Source organism: Schistocerca piceifrons, chromosome 6, assembly GCF_021461385.2.
Source record: "Schistocerca piceifrons isolate TAMUIC-IGC-003096 chromosome 6, iqSchPice1.1, whole genome shotgun sequence".
Classification (NCBI taxonomy): Eukaryota; Metazoa; Arthropoda; class Insecta; order Orthoptera; family Acrididae; genus Schistocerca; species Schistocerca piceifrons.
In genome coordinates, this window is record NC_060143.1 from 214,372,715 (window position 1) to 214,397,370 (window position 24,656).

A 24,656-nucleotide genomic window follows, 5' to 3' on the forward strand; every position below is an offset into this window, starting at 1 on the left:
ACCTGTCACAGGTCAATGGTACATTAACATATAATAAGTCTTGGTGATGACGTAGGCGTTGTCGGTAGGCTGCGTATTCCGGGAATCTTATGACACCTTCAACTGAAGGCATAAGGCGTAAACAGGCGCACCCAGTCGGTTGATGCTGTGCGTTCACAGCAATAGTTCCTCGGCCCTCAAATGGCTCTGAGCACTATGGGACTTAACATCTATGGTCATCAGTCCCCTAGAACTTAGAACTACTTAAACCTAACTAACCTAAGGACATCACACAACACCCAGCCATCACGAGGCAGAGAAAATCCCTGACCCCGCCGGGAATCGAACCCGGGAACCCGGGCGTGGGAAGCGAGAACGCTACCGCACGACCACGGGATGCGGGCCCTCGGCCCTCCCGCAGCGTCTGACGCAATACAGACAGGCGCGGACAGTCTCTTATTTCGCCTTGTACACTATTTCTATATATTTTCTCTATCCGAATATCGTTTTGCTGGGACGATGCTACATAGTGGCGCAGAATACTTGCTAAAACATCCCGATACACTACATGCTAAAAGTCTTCCACAGCCTTCTTTCCCCAGATATACTTTTTTCTATTTCTTCATGACGTACTTTATCTCTCCACTTAACTTTTTATGTTCTTCGATAGCCCCACATTGCAAGTCCTTCGAGATTCTTCTCCTCCAGATTTCCGCTAATCTTTGTTTCACTTCCTGGACCCTTTTACTATGATAGTGACATAAATTTTCCAAAACATTATGACCACCTGCTTAACAACCTGTTCGTCCGTCTCTGGAACGAGATACGCCACTGATTCTGCGTATCAGGGATCCGACAGTTTTTTGGTAGGTTTATGAAGGTATGTGGCATTAGATGTCTAAGCAAATGTCATGTAGATGATGATGACGTTTGGTTTGTGGGGCGCGGTGATCAGCACCCGTACAAATTCCCAACCTTTGCTCAGTCCAATCTCGCCACTTTCAGGAATAATGATAAAATGATGAGGACAACACAGACACCCAGTCATCTCGAGGCAGGTTTAATTCCTGACGCCGCTAGGAATCGAACCCGGTACCGCGTGCTCGGAAAGCGAGAACGCGACCACGAGACCAGGAGCTGCGGACAAATGTCATTCGCGTAAATAATGGGCCGCTAATTTGCGCCCGATAGCGACCCACATGGGTTCCATGGGATTTACATCAGCCTAATTTGGTCACCGAGACATCAACGTAAGTTCACTGCAATGCTCCTCGAACCACTGTAGCACGGTTCTGGCTCCGAGTCACGGACAATTATACTTGCGAAAGATGACATCGCCGTCGGCGAAGACATTAAGCATGAAGGGATGCAGGAGGTTCGCAGCTGTCGGCGTGTCTTCGATTACTACCACACGTCCCACGCAAGCGCAGGAGAATGTCTGCCATAGCATAGTGCTGCCTCCCACCAGCCTTCGACCATGGGGCGCAGCATGTTTCGAACTGCCGTTCACCTCGACGGCGGCGTTTGTGGAGACGACCATCGATCTAGAGTGTTAGTTTCACTGTCCTATATCTTTCCGTAGATTCTCACGACAGTAGCACGTGAACATTCGATCAGCTTCGCCGTTTTCGAGATATTACTTCACAAGCTCTGCGTAATAATAACCTCTCCTTTGTGAAAGTAGCTTATCTCAATGGATTTCCCCATTTGCAGCCCATATCTCCCCTTACATACTTTTGTTACTGCGTCACGAGTCCGCAACGCCATCTGGCGGCATACAACGTCGCAGTGGGCAGTGTCCATAATGTTTTGGTTTATCAGTGTGTGTGGCCACGACAGGTTATCAGCGTTTCATAAGCTGAATGCGCAAAAGTTACAAAATATATAGAAAAACGACGCATATTAGCGGGTGGAGCATCTTGCCAAGTTTAGAGTCGTTATACACGCAATAGCATAGTTGCATTAAGGGTGAGACGCGTCAGAACATGCGGACTAATGATCCACCCCGCATTATAGCATCGAATTAGCTCGCACCTGCAGGCAGGATACTCAGTGGAAAGATTTGCAAAGCAGGCTGCTGTAGAGCCTTTCTGTACAATTCGAGCCAATGAATTCTACGCTCATACTGACGTTTGCTGCGCCACAATAAGTCCCCATACTGAACGCTTGTAAAATGAGTTAAGAACTTAGAGAGAAGCTCTACCCACTGATAGTGGTGTGTTTTGTGCAAAGTCTTGTAATTCTTGTGCAGTCGCCTTCCGAAACCCTGGAGCTACTTGCGATCAACCCCTTATGTGCCTCAACTCACTTCCACATTAGAAAACGAAACTGAGGGAAATAATATTTCGTATTGTTATATGATGTTAACTGAAATGACCCTTTTTTTCAGCATCTGCTCAATTTTCTGCAAACTTTTAAAACATGTTCGACCTCAACACTTCTTCCTGAATGGCGTAGCACAAATATATGGATGTCCTGAATGCTTAAAAGTTTATGTCCCAGAACAGCACATATTATCGTTCCTCATCTGTTGTGGTCTTCAGTCCTGAGACTGATTTGATGCAGCTCTACATGCTACTCTATCCTGTGCAAGATCCTTCATCTCCCGGTACCTACTGCAACCTACATCCTTCTGAATCTGCTTAGTGTATTCATCTCTTGGTCTCCCTCTACGATTTTTACCATCCACGCTGCCCTCCATTTCTAAATTGGTGATCCCTTGATGCCTCAGAACATGTCCTACCAACCGATCCCTTCTTCTAGTCAAGTTGTGCCACAAACTCCTCTTCTCTCCAATTCTATTCAGTACCTCCTCATCAGTTATGTGATCTACCCATTTAATATTCAGCATTCTTCTGTAGCACCACATTTCGAAAGCTTCTATTCTCTTCTTGTCCAAACTATTTATCGTCCATGTTTCACTTCCATACATGGCTACACTCCATACAAATACTTTCCGAAACGACTTCCTTACAGTTAAATCTATACTCGACGTTAACAAATTTCTCTTCTTCAGAAACGCTTTCCTTGCCATTGCCAATCTACATTTCATATCCTCTCTACTTCGACCATCATCAGTTATTTTACTCCCAAAACAGCAAAACTCCTTTACTACTTTAAGTGTCTCATTTCCTAATCTAATTCCCTCAGCATCACCCGACTTAATTCGACTACATTCCATTATCCTCGTTTTGCTTTTGTTGATGTTAATCTTATATACTCCTTTCAAGACTCTGTCCATTCCGTTCAACTGCTCTTCCAGGTCCTTTGCTGTCTCTGGCAGAATTACAATGTCATCGGCGAACCTCAAAGTTTTTATTTCTTCTCCACGGATTTTAATACCTACTCCGAATTTGTCCTTTTTTTTTCTTTACTGCTTGCTCAATATAGAGATTAAATAACATCGGGGAGAGGCTACAAGCCTGTCTCACTCCCTTCCCAATCACTGCTTCCCTTTCATGTCCCTCGACTCTTATAACTGCCATCTGGTTTCTGTAAAAATTGTAAATAGCCTTTCGTTCCCTGTATTTTACCTCTGCCACCTTCAGAATTTGAAAGAGAGTATTCCAGTCAACATTGTCAAAAGCTTTCTCTATGTCTCATCTATCTGATCGGAATTCATTTATATAATTTCATGTAACTGCATCTAACTCCAGTCACTCCATCGGAGTGAATGTAATTTAACTGAGAAATCAAAAACGTTAACAGTCTATTGTTGATGTCAACATTTTGCCTTGTAACCAGAAGCAAAGCGATGAAGAACGGAGTCTTGTATACAAAGTAGCCCTGGAACGCTCCACGTGCTGTAATGACTCGGCAGAAGAATCCACGTGTTCCTAGACGCTTCTATGGTACCGTAGATACGCCGAACCGGTGTGGTGGGCCACCCGCAAGTTTCGGCCCATCAGCGGTAGCGACTCATCAGGCGGACGTAAAAGCACGTTCTGGGCTTAATGGCGGTGCGCGTCGGAAGTCAATTACTGGGCTCTCGATTCAATTCAACCGAGACTCCGGCCACCGCGAATGTTCCTTAACCTCTCTCGCATTGGCAGCGAAGAAGAGGAGCCGTTTCACTTTTAAACCCACATCACAGCGTAATTTCCCATTTTCAATTAGCTTCAAACCTAACACAGATAATCACAAAACCATGTAGAGGTGCATATTTTGGCCGCAATGGGTCGACTCATTTTGCGAGACTTCATCAGTTACTCGAATAGGATTCATCCTTCGTCCGGTTAAGAACCATGTTTCTCGATTGTCGGTAGCGTGGCTGAAACCGGAATCTGCAGATGGAGGCTTGATCGCCAGCGGGACAACAACCAAGTGCTTCTGAAGTAATCCATCGATTTACAGTACGTCTCACATATCGGCTACAATTAAAGGCCTTTCGTCTAAGATGTTCACTGGAGCCTACTTGAAACGAAAATGTTTTGTAGCAGTTAATCCAGCGGTCTTTGGGGAATAGCTCAAACACAAGAACTTTACAGAGAAGGTTGAAAACAAGCCCCGAACCTGTGGCATTGAGGTGTTTATAGCGCGATGTTGGAATTGTATTATCCGTAATGTAAGTGTTCCATGACGCTAAAAGCCATTCCAAGCACTGCTACATGCTGGGCATGACTGCTGTATCCGAAAGTTGTCACTTTCCGATACTATCAGTGCCGTAGCTGCAGGGAATGATAACTGGCTGGTCTGGTTCCTTCTCCACCAAAAATGAGTACACCTCCGTTATAAAGTTTGCAAAAGGGCAGAAGATAGCTATGATTCAAATTCAGCGTCACCCTTCTCTAGAACGTGCGTTGACCATAAAAAGGAAGCAGAAAATTTATTTATGATGCAGTTAATTTCGCAGATGTGATTAAAAAGTCCATCATTAAGAGCGTAGAGGACAGCTGACCCCTTATCAGTTGCGGTCTTCTGAAAAAGGTGCGACAGTTTTCCCATGGGGAGTTGATACGTACCATTTTCTGGCATTTGCAGCCATGTCTCTAACATACGTCGATCCTGGAAATAGCTACTAAACATGGATGCTTGGGATGTCACCATATCGTATCGCCGCCACACTATACCGTATCGTTAGCATGTTCTGATACTGGTTCATCCTTACGTTACACCACCACCATCGTCATTCTTAAAAGGCAAAGCATTGTTAATGAAACCATCATTTTCCACTGTCTCTTGACAAATACACCATTTAGTCGCTACTGCTGCAGTTTCATTCCATTGATTATACTTTGCGGTACCAGTATGGAAGATCTACGTCCTGTCTCTTGAGTTTGCTTCCAGGAATTTTCCTTTCTAATTGTAAGATCTTTATGAAGTTATTATGTATATTTGGATGCCCTACTAATTTACTTTTCCTTGGATTATTACCATAGTAATGCCTTTTTTTGTTTTTCATTAGGTATTTGCTCAGCGAATTTTGTTCCAGTTGTCCAGCGTGGTGTATGATTGTGATGGTCGATCACCTAAAGTGAGAGTGTCCGCACGTTTCAACATTGCAGGAGTCACAGCTGTGTGAGGCCGGCCGGCACGTGGGAGATCGGCCAGGTTTGCGTGACAAACGACTCATCATGCTTTTGTTTACTGCCGCGTCTCCCCGTGTTGCGATTATGACAGACGTCTCTCCCAAAGACTCAACGTGCTTTTGTTCTCTGTCAGGTCTCTGTAAGCGCCTATGAATATCTGTGATGCTCTGGTTTTTCACCAAAAGAAACTCAATGACAGCGTTCTGCTTGCAACGCGCCTGCGTTACAGACGCCATTTTGAAGGCTACGTACAGTATCGTCACCTATCGGAAATTCACGAAACTGTAGGGGCAGAAACAACGACGTGCAACAACACTACCAAGAGAGACGTCCAGTTGTCCAGCGTGGTGTATGACTGGGATCGGTCGATCATCTCAAGTCAGAGTGTTCGCACTTTCCAACACTGCAGGAGTCCTGTGTGAGACCAGCCGGCATGCGGGAGATCGGCCAGGTTTGCGCGACCAACGACTGATCGTGCTTTTGTTCACTACCACGTCTCCCCTAGTTGCGATTATGATAGACGTCTCTCCCAAAGACTCAACGTGCTTTTGTTCACCGTCAGGTCTCTGCAAGCGCCTATGAATATCTGTGATGCTCTGGTTTTTCACCAAAAGAAACTCAATGACAGCGTTCTGCTTGCAACGCGCCTGCGATACAGACGCCATTTTGAAGGCTACGTACAGTATCGTCACCTATCGGAAATTCATGAAACTGTAGGGGCTGAACGGGGAATAGTCCACGACGTCCCACAACAAATTCCGCATTTTTTCAAGCGAAGTTGGCGGAGAAAAGTATTGCATTAGTTACTGAACGCCCCTCGTAATCTGCCCAACAGCGTGCTCCTCCGGCCTTTGTGTCGTTGCGAGCCCGCGCCTCTTGCTACCTCGCGCACCGCGAGCGGCCACCGAGCCGGCACCGGCCAAGTGCGAACCCGCGCGGACCCTTCGCGGAGTCGGAGGAGCCGGGCGCATGAGGAAGTCTTCGGCTGCGCCGCTTAATGGCCGCGGCCGATCGCCGTGGCGAGAGACAATAGGCGCCGCAGCGGGAGTTACAGCCCATTGTGGGAGGCTGTAACGAGACAGCTGTCTGGCTCGGCAGCTGCGCACACACGTACCGCCGCCGGTCGCTGCTGCCTTCCACCTGCCGCGCAGGCGCCCGGCCTCGTTACGGGCGGCTACAGCGCGCCAACGCGCGTACATTGGGGCGCTCTCAGACCAGTCCCGGCGCTCCCGTGGTAACAACGCCCGCAATCAGCAGCGCTCGCTCGGCGACCGCTGACACTCGGACACGGCGTCACGTCCGGCGAGCCAGCGGCGCCGTCTTGTTACTCCGTCACCAGCAGCGCGGCTCCGGCCGGTCCAGATTGGCAATATCGCGTGCGAGACACGGGCCCGTCACTCGCCATTTCGACGCTTTCTACAAGAGGGCTGCTGCGGTAACAATACACTCGTCCCCGCGGTAGACACGGGATCATGACGACAGGGTAGTACCTAACATCACTGATGTTGGGTGATTGCTCGGAGCACAATAGCTCGACCGCGTTGCCAGACCCAATTACGACAGAACGGCGTGACTTGGGGAACACAGAGACTAGATGCGTCCTCAGCTAACAGGCCACTCAGCTAGGGTTCCCAGGTGTACGGCTTCAGTCGGCCATGTCTGGCTTTTTACTGTCGTGTCCGGCCAAATACAGGGTGTTTCAAAAATGATGCTCAATATTCAGGGATATGACAGGATTGATCATTCCAAACAAAAAAGTCAAGTAAACATGGACTCTAAAACGCATATCTTAAGAGCTATGAGAAATTCTTGATCTTCTATACTGTAAAATATCGCGACAATGAGTACAAGCAAAAGTTAGTAGAGATTCGTGTTGCTGTAAAAAGAGCGATGCGCGAAGCATACAACCACTACCACCGTCATACCTTAGCAAAAGATCTTGCTCAAAACCCACGGAAATTCAGGTCTTACGTAAAATCGGTAAGCGGGTCGAAGGCTTCCATTCAGTCACTCACTGATCAGTCTGGCCTGGCAACGGAAGACAGCAAAACGAAAGCTGAAATTTTAAATTTAGCATTTGAGAAATCTTTCACGCAGGAGGATCGTACAAACATACCGCCGTTCGAGTCTCGTACAGATTCCCGTGTGGAGGACTAGTGATAGACATCCCTGGGGTTGTGAAGCAGCTGAATGGGTTGAAAATAAATAAATCGCCAGGTCCGGGCGGGATTCCAGTTCGGTTTTACATAGAGTAATCTACTGCATTAGCTCCTTACTTAACTTGCATTTATCGCGAATCTCTTGCCCAACGTAAAGTCCAGAGCGACTGGAAAAAAGCGCAGGTGACGCCTGTATATAAGAAGGGAAGAAGGACGGATCCTCAAAATTACAGTCCAATATCCTTAACATCGGTTTGTTGCAGGATTCTCGAACATATTCTCAGTTCGAATATAATGAATTTCCTTGAGACAGAGAAGTTACTGTCCATGCATCAGCATCACTCCTGCGAAACGCAACTCGCCCTTTTTATACATTTTAGCCTGAAATATAATACATCGTATACAAAATAATATGAATTCTTTAAATGAAATAGATGAGATAATTTTAACCTGTTCAAGAATCGACAGTACACATGATACCGGTTATCTCTATAAGACAAGGTAATTATAGAGGAGGGTGATTCATTATAAACTTCTCTTTGTTTTTTATGTCCTTGTTTGCTTGTTTTGCATATAATTAGAAACACAAGTCGTTCAGTGTTAGTTTATTGTGTATTTTATATCCTTACAAAGTATGAATTGCATTTTAAAAGTAATAAAAATTTGTCTCTCGCGTAACTTCTGCACTTTTGTATAACTAAAGCAATTACTTTTGATACAAGTACAGTTTACATGCACATACATAAAAGTATCTATATAATTATTGTTGCTATTTTGTGCTCAATAGAAAGTTATTCATCATGATCAAAGGCAAGAGTTTACCATTATTATTAATAAGTGCAAAAGTTGTTTATGAATAACAGAAATATGTTTTATATAAGATTTAAGAAATGTTGAAGTGAAGTTTGATATGTTTTTGTTTTGCATTTTATTCCCTTTTTTGAGAAAATTGCATTTTCCAGCACTATATAATAGATCTCTATTGTTTTGCTCATATTTTTACAATCTACGACAGCATCTTTCCATTTCACACTACAGATCAACAGTTTTCGAATAAAACTTGAATTGAACACTAACTATTTCAACTTTGATTTAAATGTTGTTTACTTTTAAGTGACAAGCAGGAGGATAACTGTAGATAACAGAAATGTTCCGTAAGCTACAGAGTCCTTTATATATCCTCACTCAGATTCTAGACGGTTCACTGCTACCAGTTTCTGCAGGAATCTAGTAAGACATTGCTCACATACGCAAACAAAGGGCTCGAAATAAGGTAACGACCAGTAGCTATGCAACACACCTAACGTACAGGTAACGTGGTTATGACCTTAACTGACAATAAGGCTACTAGAAAAACTACCGTAGTCAACGCTTACTTCCGACAGTCTACGGTAGTTCTACAACTATAGTGGTAAGGCCACCTGGAAACCTGCGAGTATCTGGACTACATTTCATTCGCATCTCGGGCGACGGCCCGTCCTCGTCCGATCACCGTCAGACGTTCCGTGGAATTAACACGCGCCGCCGCCCCCGCCGCCTCCGCCACGCGGCCAAGCCGCGCGCCGTGCTAATAGCCCGCCCCCGCCGCCTATTTGGGCACGTAGCGCCGCCGCCAGCTCTCATTATACGAGCCGGCGTCGCGGCGCCCAGCGGTGCCTAACGAGCGCTTCTTGTTAAAACTGGCGGCGAACTGTCGCCCGCGCGCCTTGGCTGCGTCTCCGCCGACACCAGCTGATCACCCCGCCGCCGTGCACTCCCTTCTTTGTCGCTGCGAGTATTACCGAGATGTATCGCTCAGACATCGTTACTCCTTTCTCGACACCGAAAGATTTGATTCTCACCCAGATGGCAGTAGGTATCAATCTCAGCTCGACCACTGACATTTGGCTTTTGCATTGTTCCCATAAATCTCCTGGGACGAACCATTTCTTTAATAAGTCGTGAACTCCCTTACTTAACACTGCCCAACTGAGATATCCCACCTTCTGTAGTGTGCTCAACAATGACGAGCAGCTAAATCCCAACTTTCTTGTCTTGGTTTTTCCTTCTTATAAGTTCCTTCATCCTTTTCACACACACACACACACACACACACACACACAGGGTGTCCCATTTACCTTGCTCACCCAAAACAACTTATTTCTGATGCGTTAAATGAAACATTGTTTCAACCTATGTTTTTTAACATTATTTGGTAGTTCTTGCTGAGGGTATGTATTCCTACAGATATAGGAGATACGGGGTAGAGGTTAATTTTTTTAAAAATGGAACCATGTATATTTTCATCTTGGGTATTATTAAACCACTTCAGCTGTATTTAGTCCATTTTTATTGGATCACTACCTGTTTCGTCGCACTGAAAGCTTCATCTTCAGGTGAACATCTGCATAACAATAAATCCAGAAGGAATTCCGCCAATAGCTATTTACTTGATGCGTTTTGACAGATAGAACAGCCCTCCATTTTGTGGCAACCACTTCTTGGTTTTTCTTTCTGGCCAAAAATTGGGTCTTAATAGTTTTTCATTAATTTTCACCTAGCCAAAGGATCACTGTGGTACGATGTGTTTAGGACCCATCCACTATTTTAGAATCAAGCTGTTTTATTCTATGACACACCGCCTTTCAGCGATCTTTCGTTCTGATGGAGAAATAATGTTGGGTACAAAGTTCTGAGCTTTACCACTTTAATGTTTTAGGTATGTGAGTACTAATATTTTGATATTCTCATACAAATCTTTTAAAATCTTAAAATAATTTACCATACCGGTGTATATCTCAGGTTTGTTACTCATCTGGACTTATTGTTATACAGATGTTCAGCTGAGGATGAGGCTTTTAGTGCCAGGAAACCGGTAGTGACCCAATAATAAAGGACTAAATACCCAAGATGACTGCTCATAGCTGTGGTTGCCCTACCTACAAAGTTTCATGCATGTACACTTTATTTCAGAATACATTTACCCTTTCCAACAGCTATTCAAAAATGTTTCACACTACGTAAGTCATAAATCATAAACAAAGTCCATACCTCTACTACATAACTACATTGGCCTCGTAATGTGTACAATCAAGACAGTAAACAGCTCGGTTTCTTCACAGTCTGTGTACTCTTTGTCGTTTGCACAACTACGTTTTATTGACAAAAATGGTATAGTGCCATAGATTTTTGAGTAGCTCTTGGAGAGGGTAAGCGTACTCTTGGATAAAATGTACATGGGTCCATTTAAAAATTTTAACTTCTATCCCGTATCTCCAACACCTGTGGGGATACATAAAACGTACACCCTGACAAGAACTACCGAGTAATATTAAGAAACATTGTTTGAAACAAATTTTCGTTTAACGTATCAGAAAAAGCTGCTTTTGGTTCAAAAATGGTTCAAATGGCTTTAAGCACTATGGGACTCAACATCTGAGGTCATCAGTCCCTTAGCCTTAGAACTACTTAAACCTAACTAACACACACATCCATGCCCGAGGCAGGATTCTAACCTGCGACCGTAGCAACAGCACGGTTCCGGACTGAAGCGCCTAGAACCGCTCGGCCAACTGCTTTTGGTGAACAATATATATGGTACCTGAAACAAACACGCAATGAGACGAGTAACACTATTATTCTAAGAGAGTAATTACGCTGAACTCAGCGCGATTTATGATGATCCGCTGGACATTACAACAGGCGGGACAGGGTTTTTAATAGGGTGTGTGATTACCGCGGACAGCAATGCACGTTCTGCAAAGTGCTCCCAGGGTGGCCACAGAATTAGTAAGGAGTTCTTGTGGTACTGCATTCCATTCCTCCAGCAGCATAGCTGACAACTGTTGGATGATCGTTGGTGCACGTGGACGTACTGGAGTACGTCTCCTTAACGCATTCCACTCGTTCTCGATGGGATTTAAGTCAAGGGAAAGAGCAGACCAGTCAACCCACCGAAATATCCTCTCGCTGCAAGAGCTGCATCACCTGCACAGTTTTAGGCGGCCGTGCACTGTCATCCACAAAAACGAAGTCAGTGCCGGATGCAAGTCTGAAAGGACGCACATTAGGGAGTACAGTGGCACAATAACAGTGAGTTCAAATGGCTCTAAGCACTATGGGACTTAACATCTGAGGTCATCAGTCCCCTAGACTTAGAACTACTTAAAACTATCTAACCTGAGGACATCACACACGTCCATGCCCGAGGCAGGATTCGAACCTGCGACCGTAGCAGCCGCGTGGTTCCGGACTGAAGCGCCTAGAACCGCTCGACCACTGGGAGGCCCAGATGGATCTGTCACCCAGGTGACACCCAATGACTATTCCACGTTCGAACTCAAGGAATTCTCCAGACTGTCCACTATGTTGTTGTCCGTAGCTCGTGGTCGTGCGGCAGCCCGTGGGGTCAGGGATTTTCTCTGCCTCGTGATGACTGGGTGTTGTGTGATGTCCTTAGGTTAGTTATGTTTAAGTAGTTCTAAGTTCTAGGGGTCTGGTGACCATAGATGTTAAGTCCCATAGTGCTCAGAGCCATTTGAACCGTTTGAACCACTATGTTGTTACTGCTTCTCTACTGATACCAGACTACTCTCCGTCTCCCTTTATAATGACGAGTACGCCTCTCCTGACATCTAGTGGTCAATTTCGAAGTACATAGGATGTCCGGATACTTTTTATCAGGTAGTGTATAAGCAGACAGATGGCAGTTTCAGAGAACACGGGACAACAAATCTATTTTCAATGGCATACAAGCAAGTTGAAGGTAATTTGCTCGTCTTCAGAACTTCACGCTACATGTTTAGCGGAGCAGTCATGAAAGGCTGATACGTATGTCCGGTAGATCGTTGGCGAAACGGGCAGCCGCTGTCATAATTTGATCGACACTGTTGATCTATAGCACAGTTCAGTGACGTAATCGCCGATAGGGTCACTCAAAATTCAGATAGTTTGAATCGCAAGATGCGAAGTGTTTATTTTACCAAACTTCTTTACCTAATTGTATCCGGCCTGTAGCTCCGTATTAAACTGTAAAAAATCTTTGTCAATATCTTTTATAAAAGATGCCTTACAAAATCTTTGGCGGTGTACTGAAGTACTTCTGTCAGGTTTTTTAATAAAAGTTAGTGTTTGCTGCTCGTTTTTATAAAAGATCTGTCAAAGAACATTGACAGTGTAATACAGGTTTTAGTCAGTTTGAGTATATATCCACACTCATGCTCATAAATTAAGGATAATTGCAGAACGTGGCACTACACAAAATGGCGCTAATAGCATAGGCAAATAGGGAACACACACGACACAGTTCTTTAAGTCCACGGTATTGGTGATAAGTTCAGAAAACCGTCAGGAAACACAGGTGCTATAAAACGCCACTGTTTTCTGCGCATGTATCCCGACAACAATACGGGATATGATCACCATGCACACGTACACGGGTCGCACAACGGGTTGGCATACTCTGGATCAGGTGGTCGAGCAGCTGCTGGGGTATAGCGTCCCATTCTTGCACAAGTGCCTGTCGGAGCTCTTGGAGTGTCGTAGGGGTTTGAAGAAGTGCAGCGATACGTCGACCGAGGGCATTCCAGATGTGCTCGATGGGGTTTAGGTCTGGAGAACAGGCAGGCCACTCCACTCGCCTGATGTTTTCTGTTTCAAGGTACACCTCCGCGGTGGCAGCTCGGTGGGGCCGTCCGTTATCATCCATCAGGAGGAAGGTGGGACCCACTGCACTCCTGAAAAGGCGGACATACTGGTGCAAAATGACGTCCCGATACACCTGAACTGTTACAGTTCCTCTGTCAAAGACATGCAGAGGTGTATGTGCACCAATCATAATCCCACCCCACATTATCAAACCACGACCTCCATACATGTCCCTTTCAAGGACATTAAGGGGGTGGTATCTGGTTCCTGGTTCACGCCTGATGAAAACCCGCCGATAATCACTGTTCAGACTACAGCTGGACTCGTCCGTGAACATAACCTGGGACCACGGTTCCAATGACCATGTACTGTGTTCTTGACACCGCAATTGGTAGGCTCTCCTGTGACTAGGGGTCAGTGGAATACACCGTGGAAGTCTATGGGCGAATAAACCATGTCTTTTCAGTCGTCTGTAGACTGTGTGTCTGGAGACAACTGTTCCAGTGGCTGCGGTTATGTCCCGAGCAAGGCTACCTGCAGTACTCCGTGGCCGTCTGCGGGCACTGATGGTGAGATATCGGTCTCCTTGTGGTGTTGTAGACTTTGGACGTCCCGTACTGCAGCGCCTGGACATGTTTCCTGTCTGCAGGAATCGTTGCCATAATCTTGAGATCACACTTTGTGGCACACGAAGGGCCGTACTACGACCTGCTGTGTTTGACCAACCTCCAGTCGCCCTAGTATTCTGCCCCTCATAATGTCATCAATATGTATTCTTTGAGCCATTTTCAACACACAGTCACCATTAGCACGTCTGAAAACGTCTGAACACTTAGTCGCTGTACCGTACTCTGACATGCACCAACACACCTCTACGCATGTGGACTGCTGTCAGCGCCACCGTGCGACGACCGCAGGTCAAATGCACCGCATGGTCATACCTCGAGGTGATTTAAACCCACAAACCGCCCACCAGAGTGTTGTTTCACCATGTATCAGCATTATCCTTAATTTTTGAGCATGAGTGTATTTGGATAGTGACAGGCCACGACGGGAGATACTGACACTTGTGTTTCACTTTGCAGAGCCAAGTCGAAGAACGGCGGCCGCCTTCTACGGGAGAAGCTGGAGAAGATCGGGCTGAACCTGCCGGCTGGCCGCCGGAAAGCTGCCAACGTCACTCTCCTCACGTCCCTGGTTGAAGGTGAGTGCCGCGCCTCTTGTCGCCGTCCGCTCCGGTCCAACGGCTCGGGGTGGCAAGTGGTTCAGGGATATGCGACTCGTCGTGCACGTTGTTTGCCTTCGTCTAGTATTCGCTTCTCTTTGTTTACTATGTTCCTTGCCTTTATTTACCACTCAGTCATTCTAGCATCGTGTAGCATTCTGTTCTTCTTCCTCCCTCTGATGCAGTTTTTGGAACACTATGATTGTACCTCTTGTTTGGTAGTATGCTGCATGGGAAGAAGGGAAGAGCAGGATCTAACGACGGATTGCGCAAAAAACGAATAGGAAAATTAGTCTGCATTCGTAACTCAGTACTAATTTGTCGGCATATCTGTCTTATGACAGGTATCGACTGGACGTTCTCCCCTTTCCTCAATTCTGTGCTTCGTCCACGGTCTGCTACTAACTGCGACCTTTTTTTAATGTCACCCAACGTTCCAAGTTTCCCCTTTCTTTTTTTCCTGCAGTCACTGAAAGAAACTACAACTACACTTCGTTACAGGCAGTTTCTTTGCCGTATATACCCCAGCCAAGATGTTTTCCTTATTCTGACCAATTCCACTAATTTTATTTCCTCTCCTATCATCCTTAAGGACAGCCATTTCATTCGTTTGTTTACGAATGCATACATGCAGAAAGATAGTCAAGAAATTACTTCCGCTTCTTACAACTTTCACCATTGTAACGATGACATAGTTGAATTATACTTGGTATTGCGGTTCATAGCGCATATCTTAGAAAATAGATTAAGGAAAGGCGAACCTACGTTTCTGGCATTTGTAGACTTAGAGAAAGCTTTTGACAATGTTGACAGGAATACTCTCTTTCAAATTCTGAAGGTGGTAGGGGTAAAATACAGGGAACGAAAGGCTATTTACAAATTGTACAGAAACCAGAAAGCAGTTATAAGAGTCGAGGGGCATGAAAGGGAAGCAGTGGTTGTGAAGGGGGTGAGACAGGGTTGTAGCCTCTCCCCGATGTTATTCAATCTGTATATTGAGCAAACAGTAAAGGAATCAAAAGAAAAATTTGGAGTAGGAATTAAAATCAATGGAGAAGAAATAAAAACTTTGAGGTTCGCCGATGACGTTGTAATTCCGTCAGAGACAGCAAAGGACCTGGAAGAGCAGTTCAACGTAATGGACAGTGTCTTGAAAGGAGGATATACGATGAACATCAACAAAACCAAAACGAGGATAATGGAATGTAGTCGAATTAAATCGGGTCATGCTGCGGGAATTAGATTAGGAAATGAGACACTTAAAGTAGTAAAGGAGTTTTGCTATTAGGGGAGCAAAATAACTGATGATGCTCGAAGTAGAGAGGATATAAAATGTAGACTCGCTATGGCAAGGAAAGCGTTTCTGAAGAAGAGAAATTTGTTAACATCGAGTATAGATTTAAGTGCCAGGAAGTCATTTCTGAAAGTATTTGTATGGAGTGTAGCCATGTATGGAAATGAAATGTGAACGATAAATAGTTTGGACAAGAAGAGAATAGAAGCTTTCGAAACGTGCTGCTACAGAAGAATACTGAATATGAGATAACTAATGAGGCGGTATTGAATAGAATTGGAGAGAAGATAAATTTGTGGCAAAACCTGACTAGAAGGAGGGATCGGTTGGTAGGGCATATTCTGAGGCATCAAGGGATCACCAATTTGGTATTGGAGGGGATCGTGGAAGGTAAACATCGTAGAGGGAGACCAAGAGATGAATACCCTAAACAGATTCAGAAGGATGTAGGTTGCAGTAGGTACTAGGAGATGAAGAAGCTTGCACAGGATAAAGGAGTACGGAGAGTTGCATCAAACCAGTCTCTGGACTGAAGACCACAGCAACAACGGCCCATAACTAGGTCTTCTTTGGTTTCTCATGACATTAAAAACTACGCACAACAAAAGAATTATCCGAATAGGACGGAAATCGGCAGATGTGATGTACATGTACTCGACAGCAAACAAATGATTATACTTTCACAAAAATATTGGATGATTTATGCAAGAGAAAGAGCTTCGCAAATTGAGTAAGTCACTGACGCGCTGGACCGCATCTGAGCAATGAATCGGCATGGCACTGACTGATAAATTTGTTCGGTGTCCTCTTGAGGGATAGCGTGCCAAATGCTATCCAATTGGCGTTAGATCGTCAAAATCCCGGTCTGGTTGGAGGGCCCTACCCATAATGCTCCAAACGTTCTCATTTGGGAAGGGATCCGGCGACCTTGCTGGCCAAAGTGGAGTTTGGCAAGGACGAAGACAAGCAGCAGAAACTATCACCATGTCCGGGAGGGCATTATCTTGCTGAATTATAAGCCCAGTATGGCTTACCATGGCGGGCAACAAAACGGGAAGCAGAATATCGTCGCCGGAAGGGTGCGACGGATCATAACCAAAGGGGTCCTGCTATGCAATGAAATGCAACCACAGACCACCACTCGTGGTTGTCGGGCAGTAAGGCAGGCGGCAATCACACTGGTATCCCACCATTTCCGTGACGTCTCCGTACACGTACTTACTGGTCATCAGGGCTTGGAGTGTACTTGTCCTTCCACTGGCATGGATATATTTTCTTGTTACAGCGAAGAATGTGTTTTCTTGTGATTCTGAAAAAAATAAATAATCTACATCAGATATTAAGTTTGTTTCCATTAGGAATCGTTGGACTCAGTGGCTGTAAAATGATTATAATCAAGAAAGAATATAGCAGACAGTCGCGTATCAATCTTTATTGTATTTCAGATCTAGCTAGATTTCAGCTACAGAATAGCGAGTCATATAGAAGCAGAAAGCTCACATACCCCCATGTTGTTGGAACGGACTTAAACTGCCCATAGCTCAGTTCACATTAAACAATTTGGGAATATACAAGTTTTCTGGGTCTGTATTACTTGCTATTAAACGCGTTGATAATAACTGTACTGTAGCTGAAATCTAACTAGATCTGCGGTAAAATACAGATTGCTACATGACTGTCTTCTGTGTTCTTCCCCTATTATAAGTGTGTTTCAGATGTCGTCTGACGTCAAGATAAGACTGGTTGAAGCACCACAAGCTAAAATAAATACATACATAAGCAAGAACCTCAATACTGACAAATACCGTTTCAATAGTATTGTGTGTTTCGTTAGTGAAACTACCTATTTCTTACGACATTCAAACTTCCAAGATTAATGATCTAGATTTGCTAATTTGAGCGCCGTATACTTCTGGGAATAAGGCAAACATCTCTCTCTCTCTGACGATGATGCGGAAATAGTACCCGATGCTTAACTCATCGTATTATGCATCGTCGAAGAAGACGACAGCTCCACAAATTTATTAACACACAGCTTACAAATGCAAATTTTCATTAGCACTCGTGAAGCGAGTATAGTTTTTCCCTTCTCAGTCTCGAGCATTTGCACTGATGCAAGATTTAATGCTTTGGACTCGTTCAATACTCGTATATCTTCAAAAAGAGACATTCATATTTAGCATTAACAAGCATCGTATTTCATTGACTACTAGACACTCGCACAGCAAGCAAAACTAATTAATTTGGATAAACTAAACAGTAATTAAAAAGCATGGATCTGAAATTTATATCACAGATATTCGTCTTGCAGTTTTCTATACTCATCTGTGGTTACTTCTCTTGTCACCTGACTTTGTTAAAAAAAAATTCCATTCACTGACACTGGTCTGAGGCAGTTGACAACACTCGCAATCCAGTCTGGTCTAAACTAAAACAGTAAATTCACTTCATTATCCATTTCCGTAACTTTAACAAAACCATAAAAATTAAGAATGCTAGACAACCGAAAATACACTTGTAACAAACAACGTTCGTGAACCTGTCAGATTTCATGCTTCTAACCTCCCCAGACCATAAATGAGCGTTTCGCGTAACCTGAACACAGAAACGGGTATCTCTCAGAAGAAGTATTTTACAAACAGAAGTATTGTGTTCTAACTGACGTAACAGAACACGTAATTACCAGGACGAAATACGTCCTCGAAGCACACCGGCAAATAAATTATTTAAAAATTGTCTGAAAGATTTTCTTAACGTTAAACAGAACGTAAGTAAAGATGATGGTTCATCTTAAAGTAAAACCTAACAAATGATGACAATCAATCAATTTGTAAAAGTATCGTACATGTTGGGTGGTCTCAGAATGGGCTCAATACGTGCTGTAGTTATATGAAAAAATTGAAATTATCCATTTGAATTGGGGATTTTCGGGCCCCCACGAACTCTGCAATCTTCCACTGCTCATCGCCTGTACTCAGCAACTTGACCAAAACTGCCATTACCACCTGTACCAGAACTCGGCCGTTAGCAGCAGACGTGTGATTTTCTCTTGGCAGCTCCCTGCAACTGGTCAGTAAGCCATGTTGTAACAACGCTAAAGAGAATTATTACCCTTTTATTACAAAACTTAAAAAAAAGTTCTTTATTGTTTTAAGTACACTAACTGATAAAAGGTTGACGAAAAAGTCTTTAAAGAAAATAAAGTACATAATAACGAGCTTCAGTTGCATCTACTTTTACTCAGAAGATATTTTTAAGCTAATGTTAAGATTTAGGTTTTGGACGAAACGTCCATGGTCTACCACCCACTGGTTTGGATTCGAATCCCAGTCGGGTCGGAGATTTTTTCTGCTCTGTCACTGGGTGTTGTGTTGTCCTCATCATCATCGACACGCAAGTTGTTGCTCAATTTGGTGTCATCTGAAAATATTTGCAACTTGGCGGTCGAACGTTCATAGGTGGGGACTCCCGGCCATCAATGCCACACGACCTTTTTCTTTCTTTTCGTTTTAAATGCCCTTCAAAAAGTGCACTCTGGTCATTTAACCATTGCACAAATCTGTTTTCGACGAACACTTGTCTTCGGTTTCTGGTCACTTTTCGTACAGAATCAGAGCTTTGGCCGGATATATATTCCTTTATTTGCGCCCCTCTCAAGTTACCCACAGAAAGTAAACGCTTGACTGAGTTGGTTCAGTCAGTGAGTTAAAACGAGAATGAAAACTCTCACACGAACTCCTCGTTCTTCAAAGGGCAGAAGACTCTTTTGCCAAGATATATGTACAGGCTCGTTTATCTGAATGGCAGGTCGCAGAATTTTGGCTAGAGGAACTCAGGCAACGTCGTTTCACAGTTCGGCCGACTGTGAAGACACCTTGCTTCGTTTAAGTGCATCGAAATGGGCTCCGCGCCTGGAAGTAATGGATTCCCTGGCGATGGGTCCCATTTCTTAATAGATGGCAGTAGGCGTTTCCTTTTACGATTTGGGTAGGGGTTCCGTGAAATACTATGGAAGTAGCGAATTTTAACGACTCCAGTCGTAAAAGTCCGCTTTTATTCACGTGTCTTAGAGTACGTCCTTATTCCAGACACTGCAGCACCGATTAAGGGCCGCCTGGACCACAGTATACGGCTCCAGGCGTAAAAATTAAGTTGCCGCTATTTCAGCCTTCAGACAGCTTACACCTGCTGTTTTGATCTCTTTTGCGGCCGCGTCAAGACTTCCAAACATTCTCTCCTCGTTCCTGCACAGTGCAATTGCCCCCGTAAGGTAAAATTTATAGGCCGAATTTGTTGAGGAATAATCTTACGTTAGCACGTAACGTTATGTCTAGAAGTGAAAACAGGTAGAAGGTTTATTCGTGCTTGACAGTCTTATGGAGAGAGATGATGTATTTTGCATCGCTCAAAGTCACAAAGTCATTTATTTCTCATGATTTTCAACACAGAACCATAATGAAACGGCCATATCTTGAAAGTAGCACTTATACTTGCAATTGTTTTAGGATTTACATGTGATAATATAATTACTTGAGCTTCTTAATGCCCTAGACTAACCACAACTGAAAGGGCTGGCTGATACATATCTTCCGCAATTGGTTGCTGTTTTTATTCCATGTAATATATACATCTTAGCTGCAGCAGCAAGTGTGCAAATGTGATATATGGAATAAAAACAGCCACCATTTGCAGAGGTAGTAGTCGAAAGCTCTTAACCTAGGTTTCAACCCACACAAATGGGCCGTTTCGGAAGTCTTATTACGCTTTACATCCTGATCACAATCTGCCGCCAATAGGCTTAGTCATAATTAAAATCGAGACTCGTAAAACTAACGGTCTGGCTTTATCTTACATAAAATAATACACGTATTACATGTGGCGTGTGTGACCAGTAACTGATACACAGGCAACAGTTGCATGTTTATCCGTTACTGGTCAGACGCGCCACATCTAATATGCGTATTATTTTATGTATGACAACGCCAGACGGCTGTTCTTACGATTGTCAGTTTTAATTATGAGTAAACCTATTGGCTGCATATCATGACCAGCATGTAAGACGTAATAAGACTTCTGAAGAAGGCCCATTTATATGGGTTGAAACCTGGGTCAAGAACGTTTGAGTACCACTGTGGTGTCACCGCCAGACACCACACTTGCTAGGTGGTAGTTTAAATCGGCCGCGGTCCATGTAGTACATGTCGGACCCGCGTGTCGCCACTGTGATCGCAGACCTAGCGCCACCACCAAGGCAGGTCTCGTGATACGAGAGTGGACTCGACCCCAGTTGTACGAGAACCAAGCTACCGCCCAGTTGTACGCGAACCTAGCTATCGCCCAGTTGTACGAAGCCTTTCTCTCTCATTAGCCGAGAGACAGAATAGCCATCAGAAGTTAATGGCTACGAACTAACAAGGAGCCATTTGTATCAGTGCCTATAGCTTACAAGTATTCAAGAGAGATGTATTCCAAGGAATTATTAAAAGTTAAGTAAAAAGCATCTACATACTTTTCTTCTTATTCATTCATAAGTTTTTATGTTCCAGACTTCACGCCCGTATGCTTATTGCCGTGCGTGCACTATCGGCTACAGCGTTAGTTTAGCATTCCTTTTCAGCAATCAAAATCACGGTGTCGGTCCAGCTACCGACACTACAACCACCTTCCGCAACTGGCAGCTGCTTTTATTCTATATGTGCATACTAGATAGCGCCTTCTAGTGATACGTAGGGTACTATTTATTACCAGAACGTGTTGCATTCGGAAACAGCAGATTAAATGATTGGACTAATCCTTATTAACCTGAGGCTTAGACCTTTCTTCCGCCGTCTCCTTTAATTATGCTAATGGGAAATAATAACATGTTGTAAATTTCTCTCGAAAAAATCCTGTGGTGAACGAACCTTTTCCGTAGTCAACATCGTCATCAGTGTGATGTCTGACATGGTGCTACAAGTTGTTCCTATATATTGAGGACATCAGGTGAGGGTTTCCCTGCCGTTCATTTTGGGGACAGCTCATGTAATTTTTGTTCCTATTAGAGCTCCTATTTTGCGAGATGGCAAACGACGCTTCAAAAATATTTTTTCTTGCCTTTTTAAACTGGCGTTTCGCTCTAGACCATACTGTGATGACATCATTTATTTTGAAGACAAAACTTTTTTTTTTAAATCTTCATAACACATCGCCGTTAAATTTTCTCTAGTGCACGTGCAAACATTTATCTGAGACATATACGTACATCTCATAATAGCGGCCGATTTGAGATCCACACTAACATCTAATGAAAATTCTGCAGCCGTGACTTCCGTCTTTCTTGGAAGCAATGCTATTCCGCGAATGTGGAGATCGGCCATACTTCAGCATTGCTCTGATGACATAAGGATGAACTTAAAGCTGGACCGCCACGATCGTCCCATTTTCTTATGTGCTTTGCCTAACTGCACCTCATAAACAGCAACCTCACAGGCCGCAGAAGTTTCACTCCTGGTACTTTCCAATGCTTACCCCGACCTCCACCACCATCAAACGTACTTCTACAAAAATATAGCTTCCATACACTGCTAGCCATTAAAATTGCTACACCACGAAGATGACGTGCTACAGACGCGAAATTTAACCGACAGGAAGAATATGCTGTGATATGAAACTGATTAGCTTTTCAGAGCATTCACACAAGGTTGGCGCCGGTGGCGACACCTACAACATGCTGACATGAGGAAAGTTTCCAACCGATTTCTCATACACAAACAGCAGTTGACCGGCGTTGCCTGGTGAAACGTTGTTGTGATGCCTCGTGTAAGGAAGAGACATGCGTACCATCACGTTTCCGACTTTGATAGAGGTCGGGTTGTAGCCTGTCATGATTGTGGTTTATCGTATCGTGACATTGCTGCGCCGGCCGAAGTGGCCGTGCGGTTCTGGGCGCTGCAGTCTGCAACCGCGCGACCGCTACGATCGCAGGTTCGAATCCTGCCTCGGTCATGGATGTATGTGATGTCCTTAGGTTAGTTAGGTTTAATTAGTTCTAAGTTCTAGGCGACTAATGACCTCAGAAGTTAAGTCACGTAGTGCTCAGGGCCATTTGAACCATTTGACATTGCTGCTCGCGTTGGTCGAGATCCAATGAATGTTTGCAGAATATGGAATCGGTGGGTTCAGGAGGGTAATACGGAACGCCGTGCTGGATTTCAACGGCCTCGTATCACTAGCAGTCGAGATGGCAGGCATCTTATCCGCATATCTTTAACGGATCGTGCAGCCACGTCTCGATCCCTGAGTCAACAGATGGGTAAATTTGCAAGACATCAACCATCTGCACGAACAGTTCGACAACGTTTGCAGCAGCATGGACTATCAGCTCGGAGACCATGGCTGCGGTTACCCTTGACGCTGCATCACAGACAGAAGCGCCTGCGGTGGTGTACTCAACGACGAACATGGGTGCACGAATGGCAAAACGTCATTTTTTCGGATGAATCTAGCTTCTGTTTAAAGCATCATGATGGTCGCATCAATGTTTGGCGACATCGCGGTGAACGCACATTGGAAGCGTGTATTCGTCATCGCCATACTGGCGTATCACCCGGTGTGATGGTATGGGGTGCCATTGGTTACACGTTTCGATGACCTCTTCTTCGCATTGACGGCACTTTGAACAGTGGAGGTTACATTTCAGATGTGTTACGAGCCGTGGCTCTACCCTTCATTCGATCCCTGCGTAACCCTACATTTCAGCAGGATAATGCACGACCGCATGTTGCAGGTCCTGTACGGGCATTTCTGGATACAGAAAATGTTCGACTGCTGCCCTGGCCAGTACATTCTCCAGATATATCACCAATTGAAAACGTCTGGTCAATGGTGGCCGAGCAACTGGCTTGTCACAATACGCCAGTCATTACTCTTGATGAACTGTGGTATAGTGCCGAAGCTGCATGTTCAGCTGTACTTGTACACGCCATCCAAGCTCTGTTTGACTCAATGCCCATGCGTATCAGGGCAGTTATTACGGACAGGCACTGGGTACTGATTTCTCAGGATCTATGCACCCAAACTGAGTGAAAATGTAATCACATGTAAGATCTAGTAATAATATATTTGTCCAATGAAAGCACTTTATCATCTGCACTTCTTCTTCGTGTAGCAATTTTAATGGCCAGTAGTGTAGTTCTACATGTATTAAACAATTGTATATGATCTTAAAGTCGTTAGTTGAAGAAACATAGGTTCCTATTCATAAACTTATTCCTCTAATTTCGCTATACTGTTTCAATTGTCCTACGGCTTTTGAGAGACGTAAGGATTCAGGTCACTCCTTGAACCTCTCATTCAGCTGGTGGTAAACATAAAATCTGTCACATTTATTGCAAGGTAGACGCTTAACAGTTCTCTCGCTGTACGAAGTCCAGACAGCCGGAGAAGCTAATCAGCGACTATATTGATACGCAGTGTCTGTTCTTTCAGGTATGTCCGAAAGAACAGATACCATGCGGAATCCGGAACAGTAATACATACGTGGGTGAGTCAATAGAAAACCTTAAATTTGTAATAACAAATCGAAATATCGCGCCGATATCCTGTAAGTTGGTAAGCATGCTACATACAGCGTGCAGAATGGCGTGTAGGTGGCAGCATAATGCAGATGCACACTTACCGTCGCAGTATCGGTATAAAGATGGCCGCCCCACTTGCGACTTGCACCAGGGAAGAATAGCGTTCTGTTATTCGGTTTTTTCGTAGTGAAGGTGTGAAACCTATTGAAATTCATCGACGAATGAAGGTTCAGTACGGTGATGCATGTTTGTCACAGCACCAAGTCTACGAACTGAGTAGGAAGTTAGCAA

At 44.4% G+C, this 24,656-nt stretch overlaps 1 protein-coding gene across 1 annotated transcript in view; it reads left to right on the top strand.

Moving 5' to 3' along the window:
• Positions 1 to 24,656, top strand: part of LOC124802697 (transcription factor AP-2-beta) — a 345,309-nt gene that overhangs the window by 253,796 nt on the left and 66,857 nt on the right. Inside the window, exon 5 of the mRNA XM_047263639.1 lies at positions 14,377 to 14,495. Coding sequence (XP_047119595.1) covers positions 14,377 to 14,495 — 119 coding nt within the window. The remainder of the gene's footprint in view (positions 1 to 14,376; positions 14,496 to 24,656) is intronic.